Genomic DNA, 21040 nt, shown 5'->3' with positions numbered 1-21040 from the left:
CTGAGGCTTTGGGATTCAACCCCTTCGCCTCGGAGATCTCGCGCGACCGCCATTCAACACCGGTCCCCATTAACGGGGATCAGACGGAATGGCACTCGTGAGGGTCTCCCAGGGGATCAGAGGCCCCAGGTGCATGCCCTGTGGGCAGGATGGTACTCTGGCACTGCTGCTGCCACCTGGGCAGCCTGGCAATGTCAGCCTGGCACCTTGACAGTGCTACCTGGGTGCCAGCCTGACACTGCCAAGGTGACACTGCCAGTTTGCATGGGCACTTCCAGGGTGACAATCGGGCCAGAGGTAAGCTGTGTGGGTGTTGGGGTTGGGGGTGGGCGGGGGGGGGGGGGGGGGGGGGGGTGGGAACCCCCTCCTCTAGTGCGTTCAGGCTGGAGGGGGGGAGTCGCGGATCACTTTGGGGGTCTCGGAGTTTGGGATGCCATTTAAAAATAGCGTTCTGATCTCTTGCTGCACTGGATAGTTTCGGCGAGTCCAGTGTACAAAATGGGACTGTGTGCAGCCTTAGAACATAGAACAGTACAGCACAGAACAGGCCCTTCGGCCCTCGATGTTGTGCCGAGCAATGATTACCCTAAACCCACGTAACCCGTATACCCGTAACCCAACAATCCACCTATTAACCTTACACTACGGGCAATTTAGCATGGCCAATCCACCTAACCCCGCACATCTTTGGACTGTGGGAGGAAACCGGAGCACCCGGAGGAAACCCACGCACACACGGGGAGTACGTGCAGACTCCACACAGACAGTGACCCAGCCGGGAATCGAACCTGGGACCCTGGAGCTGTGAAGCATTGATGCTAACCACCATGCTACTGGGTGCGCACTCCCCGCTGAGGGCCCTTATACAACCAGCTCTGTATAGCCATGTGTTTCTCAGCACTATGGGCACCGGGAATCACAAGGCGAAAGGCGCTTGTTCGGGGACGTTGTTCCCATATTGAATTGATTATAACCTCCTCATAGTTTTGAATACCTCTATCAAATTTCCATGCAGCTGGGGCAGCACAGTGGCGCAGTGGTTAGCACTGATGTCTCACGGCGCCGAGGTCCCAGGTTCGATCCCGGCTCTGGGTCACTGTCCATGTGGAGTTTGCACATTCTCCCCGTGTATGCGTGGGTTTTGCCCCCACAGCCCAAAGATGTGCAGGCTAGGTGGATTGGCCACGCTAAATTGCCCCTTAATTGGAAAAGATGAACTGGGTTCTCTAAATTTATATTTTAAAAAATCTCCTTGCAGCATTCTTTTCTCTGAGGAAGAAAGTCCTAACTTTTCTAATCCATCTTCATAGCTGAAGTTCCTCATCCCTTTCTTCGGTCTCTCGAATACCTGAATCTTTCCTAATGTGCAGTGCCTAAAACTGGACCCAATACTCCAGCCAAGGCCAAACTAGTGTCTTAGACAAGTTCAACATAACCTCCTTGCTCTTGTGCTTTAAATGAAGCTGTGGATACTGTATGCTTTATTAACAGCACTGGTTATACTATACGCTAACTATTATAGGCTGGGAGCAACCTTAATTCATTCGGAGTGGGACTATCTGGGAAGAAAAAACTATCTGGGAAGAAATCGCACTGTAGAGAGCTGTCGGCCAATTTGATTGACTTGTAGTCCCAACAGCACCAGGATTGTGAGGTGGTCACTGCCGGATTACAGCCAATCCTGAAGGAAGAAAGATTATTGAGCCTGTATGTAGTTAGACGTAAATTGGTATTTTAGATAGCCTGGCAGGGTGACCTCAGGGAGGGGTGGGTGAGGGGTATGAAAATGGCTGAGTTAAAGAGGGTGGATGGGGAGAATTAAAGGCGGGGAGGGAGGGGGGGAGACTTCTGCTCTTGGTGAAAGTGTCTACAGGGGACCCAAATGGAGATACCCTCTTGCTTGCCTGGCAGTAGCCCGCACAGGAAAAGCTGCCAGGCTATCTGCCTTGTCTTCCGTCTTCTCATGCTGCCCATAAAATAGTGACAGGGTAGGAATGAGGCCCTTTAGTAGCCATTAATTGGCCACCTATGGACCTTGATTGTCCTAAGGATGGGCAAGCTGCCTGAGACCTTCCCCACCCACTATAATATGGCGGACAGGTTAGATGTGGGCAGGAAGAATGTAGGAACACCAGCTGTTTAATTTTACGAGCTCTCTGCCTTCAAATACGCAGCAGGTGGTGGGGAGGGGAGGGGGGTGTCATGAAATTCTGCTCGAATGGATTCCTTTATTCCCTCCTGGGCTGCCTCTAGTGGTACAGATGTGTACAGTAGCTTTAGTGAAAAGCAATTTTCAATATGCTACTCTACCCAGTGAGCAAGCAAAGGCAAAAATGTCAAGAGTTGTTCAAAGTTATAATTCAATGTCACAAACAGAGAGCTGGGGTACTAGAGGGTTGAGCCTTGTTGGTCAGAATTGGCTTTCTTATCCCGGATTTCAATGATATTCGTATCCCTCAGTCTTTCTCTGGGATTGGAAGCATCAGACTTGCCCACAGAGAGGAAGATTCCCCCTGAGCTCTGCCCATGCACCAGGAGCGCCCTGCTCACTATTTCAGCCAGGCTCAATACTTGACAAGGGGTTAAAGAGACTTTACAAACTCCCTTGAAGAAGGACAAAATAATTCAACTACTCATGCAGCGAGACACCAGACTGTTCCTCTTCCAGAAGAAACTGCAAAGGGTGAAAATCTGAAATAGAAACAGAAAGATACTGGAAATACACAGCACACGGATCGTGAGAAGCGAGGCACTGGAGGTCATTTCCACCTTCACCTCTTGGGTGGTAGACTGCCAATCAGATTGCCGGCTCATTCCAGAACCTGTCTGACTTTCAGCTCAATGTAAGTGAGCCAGAGTGCAGCTCTATCCGCTTGCACTGCTCAATTGCGGAGATCAAAAATGCCACACTCCCCCATCCCCACCCCCACCCGCCACCTTTCAGCCCAAAGATCTGTATTTCAATAAAGGGTGTACAATACTAACCTCATCGCCACCTGCGATCAGTTGATGAACATGAGGGTATTTAATACGTATAGAAGATGGTGGCAGCGTTGGGATTGGGAGACAGAATCCTGCTCTAAATAGCCACTTATTGACCAAAGGCTACAATTGACAAAGGAAAATGGAATGAAAATTTTTACATCGGAATTTTGATGGGACCAAAAGTCATGACAACGGGAAGTTGTTAGAGGACAATTTTGTGTCATGGAAGATTTTTAATAATATAATTAATTGCCGTTTAATAAAAAACTTGTTGTCTTCTAACAACTCTATATATGTATAGATATATATATATGTGTGTGTGTGTGTGTCTGTGTGTGTGTGAATAGTATACAAGTCATTATACAAGTCCAAAGATGTGCAGGTTAGGTGGATTGGCCATGGTAAATTGCCCTGAGTGTCCAAAAGGGTTAGGAGGGGTTACTGGGTAGGGGGAAGGGGTGGCAGTGAGGGCTTAAGTGGGTCGGTGCAGACTTGATGGGCCGAATGGCCTCCTTCTGCATTCTATGTATGTTTTATTTTCTATTACGAGATCAAGGTCGAAGAGTATGCTACATACATGTTCTCTGATATTGCAATGTGGGGCAGCCAAAAAACTAGAAAATATATTTTTAATTGTTTACATCTGAGAAGTGTGCTATAAAAGATTGTTACAGCCAACAATATTCTTCATCAAGTTACATGCTGCTGATTCAATTTCTCTTCCAACTTTAAAATCTTCACCCAATAGCACTTTGCGCTTTGTGCAAAATTCAGTCGCATGTTACGAGGACAATCAGGAGAATAATTCAGTTTCTTCTCCTCAGTGAACTGGTTCTTCAAGTCCGCGCCGTTGAGATTGAAGCTGAACCACATCATGCTGTAACTTGAAAAGAAAATTGGGCTTAGATTTCATAGAATTTACAGTGCAGAAGGAGGCCATTCGGCCCATCGAGACTACACCAGCTCTTGGAAAGAGCACCCTTGCCAACAGCATACCTCCACCCTATCCCCATAACCCAGTAACCCCACCCAACACTAAGGGCAATTTTGGACACTAAGGGCAATTTAACGTGGCCAATCCACCTAACCTGCACATCTTTGGACTGTGGGAGGAAACCGGAGCACCCGGAGGAAACCCACGCAGACACGGGGAGAACGTGCAGACTCTGCACAGACAGTGACCCAGCCGGGAATCGAACCTGGGACCCTGGCGCTGTGAAGCAATTATGCTAATCACTGTACTACCGTGCTGCCCGTTAATATGATGATGGAGGCTTGTAGGCAATTGCTCCCCAGAACTGGCACATCTGTTATTAGTCTCCAAGAAAGTATTATTTAAACTCAAAGCTGTCAACCTGGGAAGATCCTAGGTGTGAACTTTACAGTCGCACACCTGGGGCGAAATTCTCCGACCCCCAGCAGGGTCGGAGAATCGCCTAGGGCCGCCAAAAATCCCGCCCCCGCCGTGGCAGAGATTCTCCGCCACCCGGGAAGTGGCGGCGGCAGGAATCTCGCCACTCCGATCGGAGAGGCCCCTGCGGTGATTCTCCGGCCCGGATGGGCCGAAGTCCCACCGCTGGGAGGCCTCTCCCACCGCCGAGGTTTAAACCACCTCTGGAACGGCGGGATCAGCGGCGCGAGCAGGCCCCCGGGGTCCTGGTGGGGGCGGGGGGGGCGATCGAACCCCGAGGGATGCCCCCACGGTGGCCTGGCCCGCAATCGGTGCCCCCCCGCTCAGACTCCGGGGCAGTGCCCTGGGTGCACTATTTCTCCTTCCGCGGCCGCCATGGCGGAAGCGGAAGAGAACCCCACATCGCGCATGCGCCGGCAGTGACGTCAGCGGCCAGCTGCCACTGACGTCACTGCCGGTGCATGCGCGGACCGGCGAAAGCCTTTCGGCCAGCCCCGCTGCCGGGGGCGCCGGTTTTTTGCGCCAGTCTTCTGGTGCAAACCGCTCTGGCGCGGGGCTGGCCCCCAAAGGTGGGGTGAATTCCCCACCTTTGGGAAGGCCCGACCCCTGAGTGGTTGGCGCCACTCCCCTACTCCGGGACCCTCCGTCACGCCGGGTAGGGGAGAATGCCACCCCTGATACCTAAAATACCTCATGCCAAGAAACATAAATACACCTAAAAGTAGCAAACTGCATCTGGCATGTGGGCTGGTGGAGGTGAGCACATGTATTCCACTTGACTCCTCTTCTTCCTGCCTTCCTCTCTCTTTCTCTGTTTCTATTCTTTTTCTCCCTTTGTAACATGTCAAGTCTTGGCATTTGCAGGTAATTATGTGAATGGTTTTTGTGTGGCAGTGAAAGCTGGGACAACCACCCCTCTGGAATTGTCAGGGACGTCAGTACATGTAAGGGATTGTGATCTTCAGGGACCACCCATAGGAGGGAAGGTATCCTGTTCAATTGGGAAGAAGGTTTTATTCCCCTCCATACAGGTCTAATGCCCAACTCTGAATCAGGATCTAAAGTTTTGAATTAAATCAAAATGTGGTATGGTGTGAAGCAAATAATGGCATGATGGGAAAAGTAGTCAAGTTTTCTTGGTACAAGTGAATTTAAACTGATTTTCATGTAACCTAAGGCACAGAATACAGAGACAGCCGAGGTCAGCATGTCCTGAGAACTGGGTGACTCTGAGAGTCTAGATAAGGCTTGTTCGTCACGAACCTAGAAGCAGTCTCAATACATACCAAGCTAAAAAACTGTCTCTGCCTGTAAACAAATTTGTCCTTTTCTTAAAACAAAGACAAGATAATGATATGAGACTCCAGTCCCCTAAAGGTCAGCAAGGTGACGCCATTGTAACGATTATTACTTATGTTTTACTTTCGATCAAATTCCTGACCAAGTTGTATTCATGTTATCTTGATCCTATAATGTATAAAAATCACCTTATTCTTCTGTGAGATTGCAGACTTGGGACGGACTCAGCAGTTTGTAATGACTGCCTTCCGACTCCAAGTTTCTGCCATTTCTGCTAGCAGTTCTAATTAGTGAATAAAGTTCAGTTTTGCTTACCTAATGAATGCTGTTTGAATTTCTCTATCACAGACAAACGCGGGGAAAATATTGAATACAACAAAAACAGAATTGAGGAGACAGCGGTTAAGCTCGGCCCAGATTGGATGGGATTGTCCCATTAAATTCAAACGTGCACTGAAGCAATCTGTCATTATTTAATTGGTCGGTGGGTGCACGGGCAACTAAACGACCAAACTTTCAATTGCTGGTTTCTTTCTGGCTTTTTAGAGTTAGTGTCTTGTTGGTACTGACCAGCCAAGAGATCACAATGGAAGCACAGCTATCCCAGTGTTCAGTGTGCATTGAAAGTCCTCTATCCGCATCAATTTCATTTGGGTTCCAAGGAGGTTATAGTTAGAGATAACTGTTCACCTTCTAGCTGAGAGAGAATATAAGGGATCCAACCTCCTTTTGCCAAACCGTGGTTTTCATTCTACAGGCAATATTAAATATCGACAGGGATCTTCCTGCCCAGCCCAACCTGCTGCCCACTCCTCTCTTAGTCTAGGGGGTAGAGGGATAGATTGAATCTGTGGAGTTTGCACTTCCTACGCTTGCCTGCGTGGGTTTCCTCCAGGTGCTCCAGTTTTCTCTCACAGCCCAAAGATGTGTAGGTTAGGTGGATTGGCCATTATCGATGTGCAGGGTTATGGGGATAGGGTGGGGGAGTGGGCCTAGGTAGGCTGTTCTTTTGGAGGGTTGGTGCAGATTCGATGGGCTGAATGGCCTCCTTCAGCAATGTAGGGCTTCTGTGGATTTGCGCTTTGTTGACAAGTGTACCAGGTAGACTACTTAAGAACTAAAAAAGGTGATTATGTTCCTAACATCAACAACATGTGTATTTATATTTTGGTGTGTAAGGATCTGGCCTATATAGGTTTGATGTAGGACTGAGTACAGCACTGCCCACACAGTAATGGAAGAAGACACGTGGCCTTAGGGTCAGCGTGGTGTTGAGCAGAGAGGTAGTAACACCCAGACATGGATATAGCTCAGTGTCTGTACCCTTCACTGTGTGTTAGTTACAAATAGTTTGTAAAGTCTTGCTGTTAACAATTTTTTAACAGATGCATTCTGTAACCAACACCACCCCAACATGATCACATTTTAACATAATTAGATCACCCAAGGAGACAAAGAAGTTCACACGTTCTTCACATTTAATGCTTAATTTTTTTTTGTCCAAATTAAGGGACAATTTAGCGTGGTCAATCCACGTACCCTGCACGTCTTTAGGTTGTGGGGGTGAGACCCACGCAGACACGGGGAGAATGTGCAAACTCCACTCGGGCAATGGCCCCGGACCGGGATTCAAACCCAGGTCCTCAGCGCCGTGAGGCAGCAGTGCTAACCACTGTGCCACCGTGCTGCTCTCATCTTATGTTTAATATGATGATGAAGGGGAGCGAGGGTAGAAGTTTAAGGAGACAGAAGGCTATGGAATAAAGGAGCAGAGGTTTGTGCTTGCTTACCTGAATAATTCCTTCATGATGGGCAGTTTTGACTGAGGTGAATGTTGTAGTACTAGCTGCAGTCGAGCTGGACCTGGCAACTCATGTCTAGATGCGGTGCGCACACAGGATGCTTTGAGACAGCACCTGTTTAATTAAGGGAGGGAAAAAGACAATCAGAAGTCACATGGGTGGAGGGAAGTGATCGATTTACTGGGAACAAGGGTATTAATTGCAGAGAAAAGGTGGCTAAAGAGATCAGCAGTAGCCGAAGAGCCATAGATGGAGAGCAAAAGTTTAGTTGAGTTCTCATGCGTGAGCTTGTGAGGGAGTTGGGAGAGTTTTTCGCTCAGGCAGAATGTGAGGTAGTTGGATTGAAAGAAAATAGAGCAATACCGTACTTTAAGTAGTCCCAAATAAGATGGTTTTGGTATATCATCATTGAAAAATTATTGCGTGTTTAATCGTTTTAGTTGTTGGTTACAGAATATGTTTGTTCAAGAAGTCTTCATGACCCTCATGTTTTGCAAACAGGCCAGGCCAGACCTTCAGCCTTTTTCTGTATCCAATGCCATCAACTGTTTTTTGATATCCAGTGGCGTGAAACCATTTGGCTGAAGAATGGCCTCAGTAATGACGACACATCAGGAGAAGGCTGGAGATAGTTGCAAATGCTTCAGCCTTGTCTTTTCCCCATCGACGAGAAGGGGGATATTTGTGGAGCCTCCTCCTCTCTTTCGGTGTTTAATTGTCCTCCACCATTCAACGACTGGATGTGGCCGGACGGCAGAGCTTTGATCTGATCCATTGCTTGTGGGATCACCTTGTTCTGCCTCTCACTTGCTGCTTCCGTATTTTGGCAGGTATATAGTCCTCTATACCTCATTTTATATCGGATTAACACCTTATTTTGGGGGTGAAAGGGAAGATGAAGTTGAATTTATCATAGATGTAACCAGGTCAAATCTGAGGTATAAAAATGTGCATTCAAGAGGTTGATGAAAGGGTGAGGGGTTGTTTCTGCTCCTCAGCAAGGTTTGGGTGCATAAACTTGTCTTTGGCACTGAAAGGGTTAATCGGCGGTTTATGTGAACTGTAAGGAATGCAGTTCGGAGGTTGATTGAAAATTACTGTGAATCTGATATACTTTCACCCCCCTTTCCTGTGGATGTGGTAGGTGCTTGAGTCTCATATTTTATTGATGTCTTGTGTTAAAAGCTTGTTATCAGCTGACTCAATCACAGTGTGTAATGTTAATGGTCCATTACATATGACTTGGAGCTAAAACATATTATAAGGGAACACCAGGGTATTCGCAAGCCTCATTTCATGATAAGCTCAAGCGGCAAGTATTTACGATGCTGATTTCACAGCCCTGGGACAGCCAATAGAGTCATCGTACAGCAGGGAGGTGAGAGATCTCAGGATAGCACAGACTGATGGGCAAGTGGGACTAGCCTAGAGATAGAAACTGGGCGGCATGGCCAAGCTGGGCCGAAGGGCCTGTTTCTATGCTGTAAGCATCAATGACTCTATCTATATGACTGAAGGCTTGGATGAAGGAAAAAGTAAGGTTGGCACTCTCGTTCTCGATCAAACCTGTTTCCCATTGAGCAATAGGCTTCAACTCCAACATTATCCAAACGCTGGGAGTTTAGAAACACCAGGAGAAAGTTTGTTGTGTCCGGTGAATAATTACTTGATCCCGAACTGAGCTTCTGTCCCCACATGGTCTCCATCACCAAGGCCCCTCTCTCCACCTTTGCAATGTTGCCCCTGCCTTCAGCCAGCTGTGTCTGGACCCTTTGCCCAGGCCTTTGTCAATTCCAGACTCAGCTATTCCAGAGTGCTCCTTGGTTGGATTCTTCAATAAATCTCTCCTTAAAATGTTCAACACAGCCTTTGCCTGTTAATTTTATTGAGCAAATGAGACATGTCTGACGTAAAGTAACTATCGGAAGGAGGTTCCAACTTCATGGTGTTTCCAAAGCTGTGGCACAGAAGCATGTTACAGGCAGTCCGCGACTTTAGAACATTAGAGTTACGATGAAAGTGCCGTTTAATAAGGGACACCCTAGGCGGCATGGTAGCGCAGTGGTTAGCACTGTTGCCTCACACCACCGAGGACCCGGGATCGAACCCGGCCCCGGGTCACTATCCGTGTTTGCACATTTTCCCCGTGTCTGCGTGGGTTTCATCCCCACAACCCAAAAAAGCTGTGCAGGGTAGGTGGACAGGCCACGCTAAATTGGGAAAGAAGAATTGGGTGCTCTAAATTTATTTTTTTAGAAGAACACAACGTCCCAGTCTTTAATCCTCGGAAACAGGGCAAAAATGACAGCTCTAGCCATGAAGATAGTCGCTGTGTGGTAAAATATGGCTTGCGCCGACACCACACACAGAAGCTGCAAAATGGTGGGTGTTGTGATTGAAAGGAGCAAAGTTATAGAGCTTCAGTTATGTAGAGAGACAAGAAAAGCTGAGTGTGTTTTCCTTAGAGCAGAACAGGTTACGGGTAGCTCAATATTATGGGTGTTTTGCTAAGAGTGAATAAGGAGATAATCTTTCCAGGAGCAAGATCAGTAACCAGAGGCCAGAGACTTACGGGTAATTGGCCAAATAACAGGGGAAATGAAGAGTTTATTTTTGTGGGGAGTAAGCTGTTACAATTTGAGACACATTAGGGCAGTGAAAGAAGATTCAATAGTAAATTTCAAAGGGTGGTTGAAGATGTAATTGAATAGGGCAGCAGGGTGGTGCAGTGGGTTAGCCCTGCAGCCTCACGGCGCCGAGGTTCCAGGTTCGATCCCGGCCCTGGGTCACTGTCCGTGTGGAGTTTGCACATTCTCCCCGTGTCTGCGTGGGTTTCACCCCCACAACCCAAAGATTAGGTTAGGTGGATTGGCCATGCTAAATTGCCCCTTAATTGGAATAAAATGAATTGGGTACTCTGAATTTTAAAAAAAAGAAAATGTAATTGAAAAAGAAACATTTGCAGAGCTACAGTAAAAGAACGGAAGAGTGGACCAATCGAATAGCTCTTTCAAAGAACCAGCATAGACATGATGTACTGAATGGTCTCCCTCTGAGCTGTAGGATTCAGTCATTTACCCTTCATCTTGCTCCTGCGGTATACAATCTGAATGGAATCACAGGATGCTGAAGCGTAAAGGCTTGGCCAATACCCACTACCACCTCAATCAGGACAAAGATATAGCCTTTAAATATAGTCAAACGGTAGTGGATCAATTACTGCTGATGAAAAGCCTCCCCTTGGGTGTATTGACTGACTCGATGGTTTCATTTGTGGCTGTTTTCTCAAGTAGGCTGTGCATCAGAAGCCAAGAAGGCCTCAGTGGGTGAACAGAGCCCGTCAACGGCGCCAGGTTTGGTCCAATGAGTGGTCGCCATGGGGGAGCTGGAGTGCTTGTTCCAGCACATGTGGTGGAGGAGCATCATTCCGGAGCAGGCGCTGTATGAGGTACGTGGCCAGAGCTTTTATCTACAACACACCACATTTCTTAATTAATTCTTTCGTAGGATGTGCGCGGTGCTGGCAATGCAATGTTTGTTGCCCGTCCCTCATTGCCCTTGAACTGAGTGGCTTGTTAGGCCCTGTCAGAGGGCAGATAAGAGTCAACCACATTGCTGTGGGGTCTGAAGTCACATGTGGGCCAGACCAGGTAAGAACGGCAGATTTCCTTCCCTAAAGGACATTAGCAAACCAGATGGGTTTTCACAGCAATTGACGAAAGTTTAATGATCCCCATTACTGAGAATAGCTTTCAATTCCAGATTTTATTAATTGCATTTATAGCATTGGTGGTGGGATTTGGTCCAGAGTATTAGCATGGACCACTGCATTGCTGGTCCAATGATATTATTTAACAGATTTTGTGTGGCCACTCTACAAAGACCCACTCCCACCACTCGAAACCCACTGGAGTTGTTACATAGAAGTGCCCTCTGGTGGTAGCAATTGCACACTGCAGAAATTTGAAACTGAGTGAGAATGTGGACATGTTTGCCCCAGAGCAGTGAAGGGTTGCAAATTCACCCTATGGGTAGGAAAGGTAGGAAGAAAGGGCTATCTTTAGGGCACTGAGCCCCAATGTGCAGGAAGCACCCTGAAGATAGCAGACACCCCCTCCCCCTTCCTTTACATCCTGGTATAAATATTGTTTTTTTAAATGACCTGCCCATTCCTGCCTGACCACCCATGTCAATTGCGTTATGGCATGGGGAGTGTATTATCTGGGTCCATTGTCTTGTTAACAAGCCCAACTGACCTTTGCTTATTTATTTAAATAAGGCTGCGGTGGTCGGGGGCGATTGTCGATTTTGGCATCTGCCCAACATGCTATAGGGGTGAACCCAGGGCCGGGGGGTGTTGGGGTGCCTGTTTTTTTATGCTCCACCCCCTCCCCTTCGCCACCCAAAACACAGCTAACAGGGTCACATCAAACACAGCCCAAGTTTCAGTCAGCGCATTGTCTCGTGTCCAATATGTTAGTCCAATTAACTGGTAAATGGGACCATGGAAGCAGCTTCAACATCGTGGCCCCTCTCAGGATTTGTGGAGCTTGCGGACCCTTCTCCAGTTATTGGAGTCAGTGAGGAGTCGCGAAAAGAGGAATCCAAAATAGTTTATTTCCTACTCAGGCTAGGAAAACAATAACAAAGCAACACTCCCAAGTCCCAGCCGGGACCAGATCTCGGTGACTTAATGAGCCCGCTGTCGGGGAGCTCGTACTCTGCGAACACCATGGGGGGGATCAATCTGGACATCCCCGTGGGTCTCATCGGGGCTACAACAACAATTCTGCAACCAACAATCTGCTGGATTTTCAGAGCTTGTGTGGCTCACGGTGGGAGAACACATCGCACCAGAAGAAGAAAAGAAGAGAATAGGAAGAGAAGAAGAAGACAGGAAGGGGTGAAGAAGGGGAGAAGAAGGAGAAAAGATGGCTGTTAAGTTGTTTGATGGCTCCTTGCTCCTCTGTGTCACCGTGGGCCAATGGAGTGGCACATTCTTTTCCCACGGGCAAAATCACGTTCCGGGTGTTTCTGCTCCTATCATTGGAAACTAAAAATGTTCACAAAAGTAAAATGGAACAGATTTTCAAATTAGTATCTCGAATTGCTTGCTGTGCAAGACAGAAATAGAGTCTGTTTTTTTTTTAAAGCTGGCCAAAAAGTGAAAGATTGAGGCAGTCTGTCCTTTTGAGAATTCCAGCACAAAAGTGTAGTATCATCTGCATCGGCCACCTTTTGGTGGGGTAGGATAATAATAATTTTTTCTGTAGTCACACGTAGGCTTACGCAATGAAGTTACTGTGAAAATCCCCTCGTCGCCACACTCTGACGCCTGTTCAGGTTAGACAGAGGGAGAATTCAGAATGTCCAATTCACCGTCTTTCGGGACGTGTGGGGGGAAACTGGAGCACCCGGAGGAAACCCACGCAGACACGGGGAGAACATGCAGTCTCCACACAGACAGTGACCCAAGCCGGGAACGAACCGAGGTCCCTGATGCTGTGAGGCAACAATGCTAACTACTGTGCTACCGTGCCGCCCAGTTAAAGTGCTAGTAGAGTGCGGTTGGGATGATAATGGAGTGTGGTTGGGGTGATAGTGGAGTGTGGTTGGAGTAATAGTGGAGTGTGGTTGGAGTAATAGTGGAGTGTGGTTGGAGTAATAATGGAGTGTGGCTAGAGTAATAGTGGAGTGTGGTTGGAGAAATAGTGGAGTGTGGTTGGAGTAATAGTGGAGTGTGGTTGGAGTAATAGTGGAGTGTGGTTGGAGTAATAGTGGAGTGTGGTTGGAGTAATAGTGGAGTGTGGTTGGAGTAATAGTGGAGTGTGGTTGGAGTAATAGTGGAGTGTGGTTGGAGTAATAGTGGAGTGTGATTGGAATAATAGTGGAGTGTGGCTGGAGTAATAGTGGAGTGTGGTTGGAGTAATAGTGGAGTGTGATTGGAGTAATAGTGGAGTGTGGCTGGAGTAATAGTGGAGTGTGGTTGGAGTAATAGTGGTGTGGTTGGAGTAATAATGGAGTGTGGCTAGAGTAATAGTGGAGTGTGGCTGGAGTAATAGTGGAGTGTGGTTGGAGTAATAGTGGAGTGTGGCTTGAGTAATAGTGGAGTGTGGTTGGAGTAATAGTGGAGTGTGGTTGGAGTAATAGTGGAGTGTGGCTTGAGTAATAGTGGAGTGTGGCTGGAGTAATAGTGGAGTGTGGTTGGAGTAATAGTGGAGTGTGGCTTGAGTAATAGTGGAGTATGGTTGGAGTAATAGTGGAGTGTGGTTGGAGTAATAGTGGAGTGTGGCTTGAGTAATAGTGGAGTGTGGCTGGAGTAATAGTGGAGTGTGATTGGAGTAATAGTGGAGTGTGGCTGGAGTAATAATGGAGTGTGGTTGGAGTAATAGTGGAGTGTGGTTGGAGTAATAGTGGAGTGTGATTGGAGTAATAGTGGAGTGTGGTTGGAGTAATAGTGGAGTGTGGCTAGAGTAATAGTGGAGTGTGATTGGAGTAATAGTGGAGTGTGATTGGAGTAATAGTGGAGTGTGATTGGAGTAATAGTGGAGTGTGGTTGGAGTAATAGTGGAGTGTGATTGGAGTAATAGTGGAGTGTGATTGGAGTGTGGCTGGAGTAATAATGGAGTGTGGTTGGAGTAATAGTGGAGTGTGGCTAGAGTAATAATGGAGTGTGGTTGGAGTAATAGTGGAGTGTGGTTGGAGTAATAGTGGAGTGTGATTGGAGTAATAGTGGAGTGTGATTGGAGTGTGGCTGGAGTAATAATGGAGTGTGGTTGGAGTAATAGTGGAGTGTGGTTGGAGTAATAGTGGAGTGTGGCTAGAGTAATAATGGAGTGTGGTTGGAGTATTAGTGTAGTGTGGTTGGAGTAATAGTGGAGTGTGGTTGGAGTAATAGTGGAGTGTGGTTGGAGTATTAGTGGAGTGTGGTTGGAGTAATAGTGGAGTGTGGTTGGAGAAATAGTGGAGTGTGGTTGGAGTAATAGTGGAGTGTGGTTGGAGTAATAGTGGAGTGTGGTTGGAGTAATAGTGGAGTGTGGTTGGAGTAATAGTGGAGTGTGGTTGGAGTATTAGTGGAGTGTGGTTGGAGTAATAGTGGAGTGTGATTGGAGTAATAGTGGAGTGTGGTTGGAGTAATAGTGCAGTGTGGTTGGAGTAATAGTGGAGTGTGGTTGGAGTATTAGTGGAGTGTGGTTGGAGTAATAGTGGAGTGTGATTGGAGTAATAGTGGAGTGTGGTTCGAGTAATAGTGGAGTGTGGTTGGAGTAATAGTGCAGTGTGGTTGGAGTATTAGTGGAGTGTGGTTGGAGTAATAGTGCAGTGTGGTTGGAGTAATAGTGGAGTGTGATTGGAGTAATAGTGGAGTGTGATTGGAGTAATAGTGGAGTGTGATTGGAGTAATAGTGGAGTGTGATTGGAGTAATAGTGGAGTGTGGCTGGAGTAATAATGGAGTGTGGTTGGAGTAATAGTGGAGTGTGGTTGGAGTAATAGTGGAGTGTGGTTGGAGTAATAGTGCAGTGTGGTTGGAGTATTAGTGGAGTGTGGTTGGAGTAATAGTGGAGTGTGGTTGGAGTAATAGTGCAGTGTGGTTGGAGTATTAGTGGAGTGTGGTTGGAGTAATAGTGGAGTGTGGTTGGAGTAATAGTGGAGTGTGATTGGAGTAATAGTGGAGTGTGATTGGAGTAATAGTGGAGTGTGATTGGAGTAATAGTGGAGTGTGGCTGGAGTAATAATGGAGTGTGGTTGGAGTAATAGTGGAGTGTGGCTAGAGTAATAATGGAGTGTGATTGGAATAATAGTGGAGTGTGGCTAGAGTAATAATGGAGCGTGGTTGGAGTATTAGTGGAGTGTGATTGGAGTAATAGTGGAGTGTGGCTGGAGTAATAATGGAGTGTGGTTGGAGTAATAGTGGAGTGTGGCTAGAGTAATAATGGAGTGTGGTTGGAGTATTAGTGGAGTGTGATTGGAGTAATAGTGGAGTGTGGTTGGAGTAATAGTGCAGTGTGGTTGGAGTAATAGTGGAGTGTGGTTGGAGTATTAGTGGAGTGTGGCTGGAGTGACCCAAGCCGGGAATAGGACCCTGGTGCTGTGAAGCAACAGTGCTAACCACGCTTCGGTATATTTTGTGCTGCTAAGTTCTCCCTGAATGGTTACCTCGTGTTTTGAGACTGGACCCCCTTATTCCGGATCTCTCCACCTTAAGAAATAGCTTCTTTTTACCTACCCTATCGAGTCATTGCATCATTTTAAGTTAGATCACCCCTCAACCTTAAACACCATAAAAAGGTGCCTCTGAATTAACAGAAGCAGACTGTCCATATGAAACTATTCCTATCTGTGCTTATACTCCCTCTGTCACTGGAAATATCTTCTCTAATCCCAATTTATCTTGGAACTTTAATATTTACTGTCTTTCTCATCTGTGTCCTCAAACTCTTGGCCTTTCCCTATCTTTGCAACCTCCTGTCGCCCTATAAACCTCTGAGATACCTGCGCGCCTCTAATCCTAGCCTCTTAAGCACCCCCAGTGCTAATCATTTGTTGCTCATCTCTTACTGTCCTCGAGATGGTGGTGGTGAGCCGTCTCTTTTCAAAATTTAAAGTACCCAATTCTTTTTTTTTTCCAATTAAGGGGCAATTTAGCATGGCCAATCCACCTACCCTGCACATCTTTGGGTTGTCTCCCCACAGACACGGGGAGAATGTGCAAACTCCACACGGACAGTGACCCGGGACCGGGATTGAACCCTGGTCCTCAGCGCCGTGAGACAGCAGTGCTAACCACTGCGTCACCGTGTCGCCGTGAGCTGCCATTTTGAAGTGCCGCAGTCTGTGTGGTGTGGGGGCATCCCGGTACACTTGATCTAATATCTCCAAGTGTGGCTTTGTGTCCTATTTTTAAAAATAATATTCCTGTAAAATGTGGTGGGACATTTTCTTATGTTAAAGGTGCTCTATAAATATATGTATTGTGTTAGAAGTCATGATTAATTCAACATCTGTGGTGTCATATTCAGACAAGCCTTTGCTTGAAAAAGATCATTGCTCTCTTTAGGTTTCCAGTACTGATCATATTTTGATGCCCTCCTGTTACCCTTCACAGGCCTGTGAAAATAACCATTGATTATTTTATTGTATTTGGCACCCAGTTATATAAACGCCCACACCAAGTAATCCAGGTTTGCAGCTATTTGGAGGTTGAAAATTTCTATCGGTCACTATATTATGAAGATGGAGTTGCACCGCTTACTCAATGTATTTTTTAAACATTATTTCTCAGGATGTGGGCACCACTGGCTGGGGCAGCATTTTTACCCATCCTTATTTCTCTTGAGAAAGTGGCAGTGAGTCCGTGTGCTGTTACGGAAGGAGTTCGAGGGTTCGACCCAGCGACGCTGAAGGAGCAGATATCTCTGTCCAAGTCAGCATGGGTCAGGTGCCCTTATCCTTCTTGCTGGTAGAGCTTGTGCGTTTGGGAGCTGTTGACTGAGAAACCTTGGTGAGTTGTTGCATCTTAGACGTTGGACGTTGCTGCCAGGGTGCACCAGTGGCGGAGGGCAGGATGTTTAAGATGGTGGTGAAGGTGCTATAGTTGACTTCAGTGCCCTAGATCGGAGAGGGGTGAAAAATCAACCAGGGCTCCAGTTCCTGATCATTATCAAATGAAGAATGTCTCCTTGTGTCCAATAATGATCAGGGTCGGGGCAGCACGGTGGCACAGTGGTTAGCATTGCTGCCTATGGCGCTGAGGACCCGGGTTCGAATCCCGGCCCTGGGTCACTGTCCGTGAGGAGTTTGCACATTCTACCCGTGTCTGCGTGGGTTTCACCCCCACAACCCAAAGATGTGCAGGATAGGTGGATTGGCCAAGCTAAATTGCCCCATAATTGGAAAAAAATAATTGGGTACACTAAATTTATTTCAAGAAAATAAAAAAAAATAATGATCAGGGTCGGTATGACCGAATCCCAATGTATCATCAGAAGAGAGACAAGTTTTTCACAGGATTTTCACAGTAACGTCATTGCAGTGTTAATCAAAGCCAACTTGTGACACCAATGAAGATTATTATAAGTTAATTGGAAAATAATATCAGTAAACTGCTTGATGATTCAGCCGGAGATACAAACCCAGGGTTTTCCACCTCCACTGTTTCAGGAGGATTAAGCCAGAACAGAGGCCGGTGACTTTTGGGTTAATTTGGGCTTGAGTTGTTTTACAGCATGGATGTTTAAGCTGAGGAATAAACCTAAATAACCTACTTTGTTGTTTTCCAGAGGAAGCAATGGTGATTTCAGTGATTAATGAACTGATTAATATCCCTTTGGAAAACTATTTTAAGAATTCAAACTGTGCACATAATTTCCTTCAAAATAACATCTGCAAAAATAATTATTGCTGACTTTTTTATGAATGTGATGGAGAGAAAAAGGTATGACCAGAGGGATAATTCTCAATTGAAGTGTTCATAGAATTAGCAAAAATGTTCTTAAAGGGGGAATGTCAGCAGAGTGGTACAGTAGATCGTATTTCAAGAACACAAGTGGGAGACTCTCTGAAGTCTTGAGTTGACTAACCGGCACCTACTTGTACTGTAACGTATGCTCCATCTGTTTTGGAGCAAAGTTTGCTTATGGAATTTTAATTTGGGATTTTGAAACAAAGCAAGCTCCCTCCAAGGATACTGGCCAGGGAAATGGACAGGCAAGCACTCATTCTATGATCGGATGAGTTGCCTCATATATTAGATAAAACATTAAACTGAGGCCCGGTCAGCTCCATCAGGTGAACGTAAATGAACTTGTGGCACTATTTGAGAAAAAGGAGGGGAGATTTCCCCCGGTCAATAAATATCTATCCTTCAATCAACGTCCCGAATACACATAATCCAGCTGTTATCATATTGCTGCTTGCAAATTGCTCTTCTTCCCACATTATAAGAGCGACCTCACTTCAGAAGCACTTCATTGGCTGTAAATTGCCTCATTGGGGAAGTCCTGAGGTTGTGAACGGTGATATATAAATGCAACTCTCTCTACTTTTGGTTTGCAACATTTTTGATCTCCAGCTCTACTGGACAATCAGGTGGACCACTGAAATGAAATGAAATGAAAATCGCTTATTGCCACAAGTAGGCTTCAAATCAAGTTACTGTGAAAAGCCCCTAGTCGCCACATTCCGGCGCCTGTTCGGGGAGGCTGGTACGGGAATTGAACCGTGCTGCTGGCCTGCCTTGGTCTGCTTTAAAAGCCAGCTCTTTAGCCCTGTGCTAAACCAGCCCCATTGCTGAGGCATGTGTGAACATGGAACATAGGGTAGCATGGAAGGTGCAGTGGTTAGCACTGCTGCCTCAGGTCCCAGCTTCGATCCCGGCCCTGGGTCACTGTCCGTGTGGAGTTTGCACATTCTCCCCATGCTTGCGTGGGTTTCGCCCCCACAACCCAAAGATGTGCAGGGTAGATGGATTGGCCACGCTAACTTGCCCCTTAATTGGAAAAATGAATTGGGTACTCTAAATTTATTTTCAAAGAAGAACATGGAGCATAGAATTAGAGATTTGTGAATCTCCCTTATGAGTAAATAGCTCCCGTACAGTAGAGTTATGGATGGAGAATAGTCACTCAGAGTGGAGGAGGTATCTGACTGGTCAGCACCCATGGAATCCAGAACTGTGCTAACCTCATACGGTTGAATTGTTCAGATACTGGCTGTCTAGGATCGTCTATAAAGAATGGCATTTGTGTAAAGTTGCATACAAGGGAGAGAGATGCAAAATTAGTGCTGCTTAAATCAAGCTCCTCTCATGTCCGTAAGATGTTGCTAGTGGGGGATTCCGCGATGGTAATACTATTGAATGTCAAGGGAAGATTGTTAGATTCGCCCTTGTTGGAGATGATCATTGCCTGGCACGAACGTTACTAGTCATTCATCAGCCCAAGTCTGGATATTGTCCAGGTCTTGCTGCATTTGGACATGGGCTGCTTCAGTATCTGAGGAGTTGCGAATGGTGCTGAAGATTGTATAACCATCAGCGAACATCCCCACATCTGACCTTATGATGTAACAAAAATCATGGATGAAGCAATTGAAGATAGTTGGGCCTAGGACACTCTGCTGAAGAACATCTGCAGTGATATCCTTGGACTGAAATGGTTGTCCTCTCATATTCCTTTGTGCTAGAAATGACTCCAACCAATGGAGGTTTTCCCCCTGATTCCCATTGACTTCAGTTTTGCTCGGGCTCCTTGATACCACACATGGTCAAACGCTGCCTTGATATCAAGGGAAGTCACTCTTGAATTCATCTCTTTAGTTCATGCTTGGGCTAAAGCTGTTATGAGATCAGGAACTTAGTAGCCCTGGTGGAACCCATTTCTTTAAGTGGGTTGGTGTAAGATTTGATAATAATAATAATCTTTATTGTCACAAGTAGGCTTACATTAACACTGCAAGGAAGGGCAGCACGGTGGCCTAGTGGTTAGCACAACCGCCTCACGGCGCTGAGGTCCCAGGTTCGATCCCGGCTCTGGGTCACTGTCCGTGTGGAGTTTGCACATTCTCCCCGTGTCTGCGTGGGTTTCGCCCCCACAACCCAAAAATGTGCAGAGTAGGTGGATTGGCCATGCTAAATTGCCCCTTAATAGAAAAAAATAATTGGGTAATCTAAATTTATTTTAAAAAAATAAAAAAACACTGCAAGGAAGTCACTCTGAAAGTCCCCTAGTCGCCACACTCCGGCGCCTGTTCGGGTACACAGAGGGAGAATTCAGAATGTCCAATTCACCTAATAAGCACGCCTTTTCGGGCAGCACGGTGGCCTAGTGGTTAGCACAACCGCCTCACGACGCTGAGGTCCCAGGTTCGAGTGTGGAGTTTGCACATTCTCCCCGTGTCTGTGTGGGTTTCGCCCCCACAACCCAAAAACGTGCAGGCTAGGTGGATTGGCCACGCTAAATTGCCCCTTAATTGGAAAAATGATTGGGTACACTAAATTTATTTTTTAAATTTTTTAAAAATAAGCACGCCTTTTGGGACTTGTGGGAGGAAACGGGAGCATCCGGAGGAAACCCACGCAGATACGAGGAGAACGTGCAGACTCCGCACAGACAGTGACCCAAGTGGGAATCGAACCTGGGACCCTGGCGCGGTGAAGCAACAGTGCTAACCATAGTGCTACCGTGCTGCATAATGCACCTGTGAAGTGCCCTGGGATACTGTTAAAGATGCTAAAAAATGCAAATTGTCACTGATGTCGCAAACTCAATCTACGTCCCTGCCCCAGCTTGAGACAAGTCTCATAAGAGAATGCAATTGTGACAAGTCAATAGTTTGATTTTGGTACAGAAATGTGACTGTTCTCTTTCCAGCAATCAAATCGGTCTCAGTTTCTCTGTTTTCACTTCTCAGGTTCTTGAATACAGAAGGTTGTCAGGGGGATCAGCGGCAGTACAGAGTATGTAACCTTGTGGTGAGTGACGGAGCATTGGCAGCACTTTACACCTTTCGAAAGCACTTCATCCCAAGTTAGTTACCCAGCATCGA

General features: G+C 46.6%; 1 protein-coding gene across 4 annotated transcripts in view; it reads left to right on the top strand.

Moving 5' to 3' along the window:
* The window catches only part of LOC119953366 (ADAMTS-like protein 5), a 139378-nt gene that overhangs the window by 79714 nt on the left and 38624 nt on the right, over positions 1-21040 (top strand). For 3 of the 4 annotated variants that reach the window (XM_038777559.1, XM_038777557.1, XM_038777558.1), the window contains exons 3-4: positions 10791-10945; positions 20906-20966. In XM_038777559.1, the coding sequence (XP_038633487.1) occupies positions 10791-10945; positions 20906-20966 (216 nt within the window). Of the gene's footprint in view, positions 1-10787; positions 10946-20905; positions 20967-21040 lie in introns of all 4 variants that reach the window. The other variant, XM_038777560.1, reaches the window with a different exon arrangement.

Source organism: Scyliorhinus canicula, chromosome 18 (assembly GCF_902713615.1).
Source record: "Scyliorhinus canicula chromosome 18, sScyCan1.1, whole genome shotgun sequence".
Lineage (NCBI taxonomy): Eukaryota > Metazoa > Chordata > Chondrichthyes > Carcharhiniformes > Scyliorhinidae > Scyliorhinus > Scyliorhinus canicula.
The sequence above is the reverse complement of the archived record's forward strand: the minus strand, read 5'-3'. Positions and strand labels throughout refer to the sequence as shown.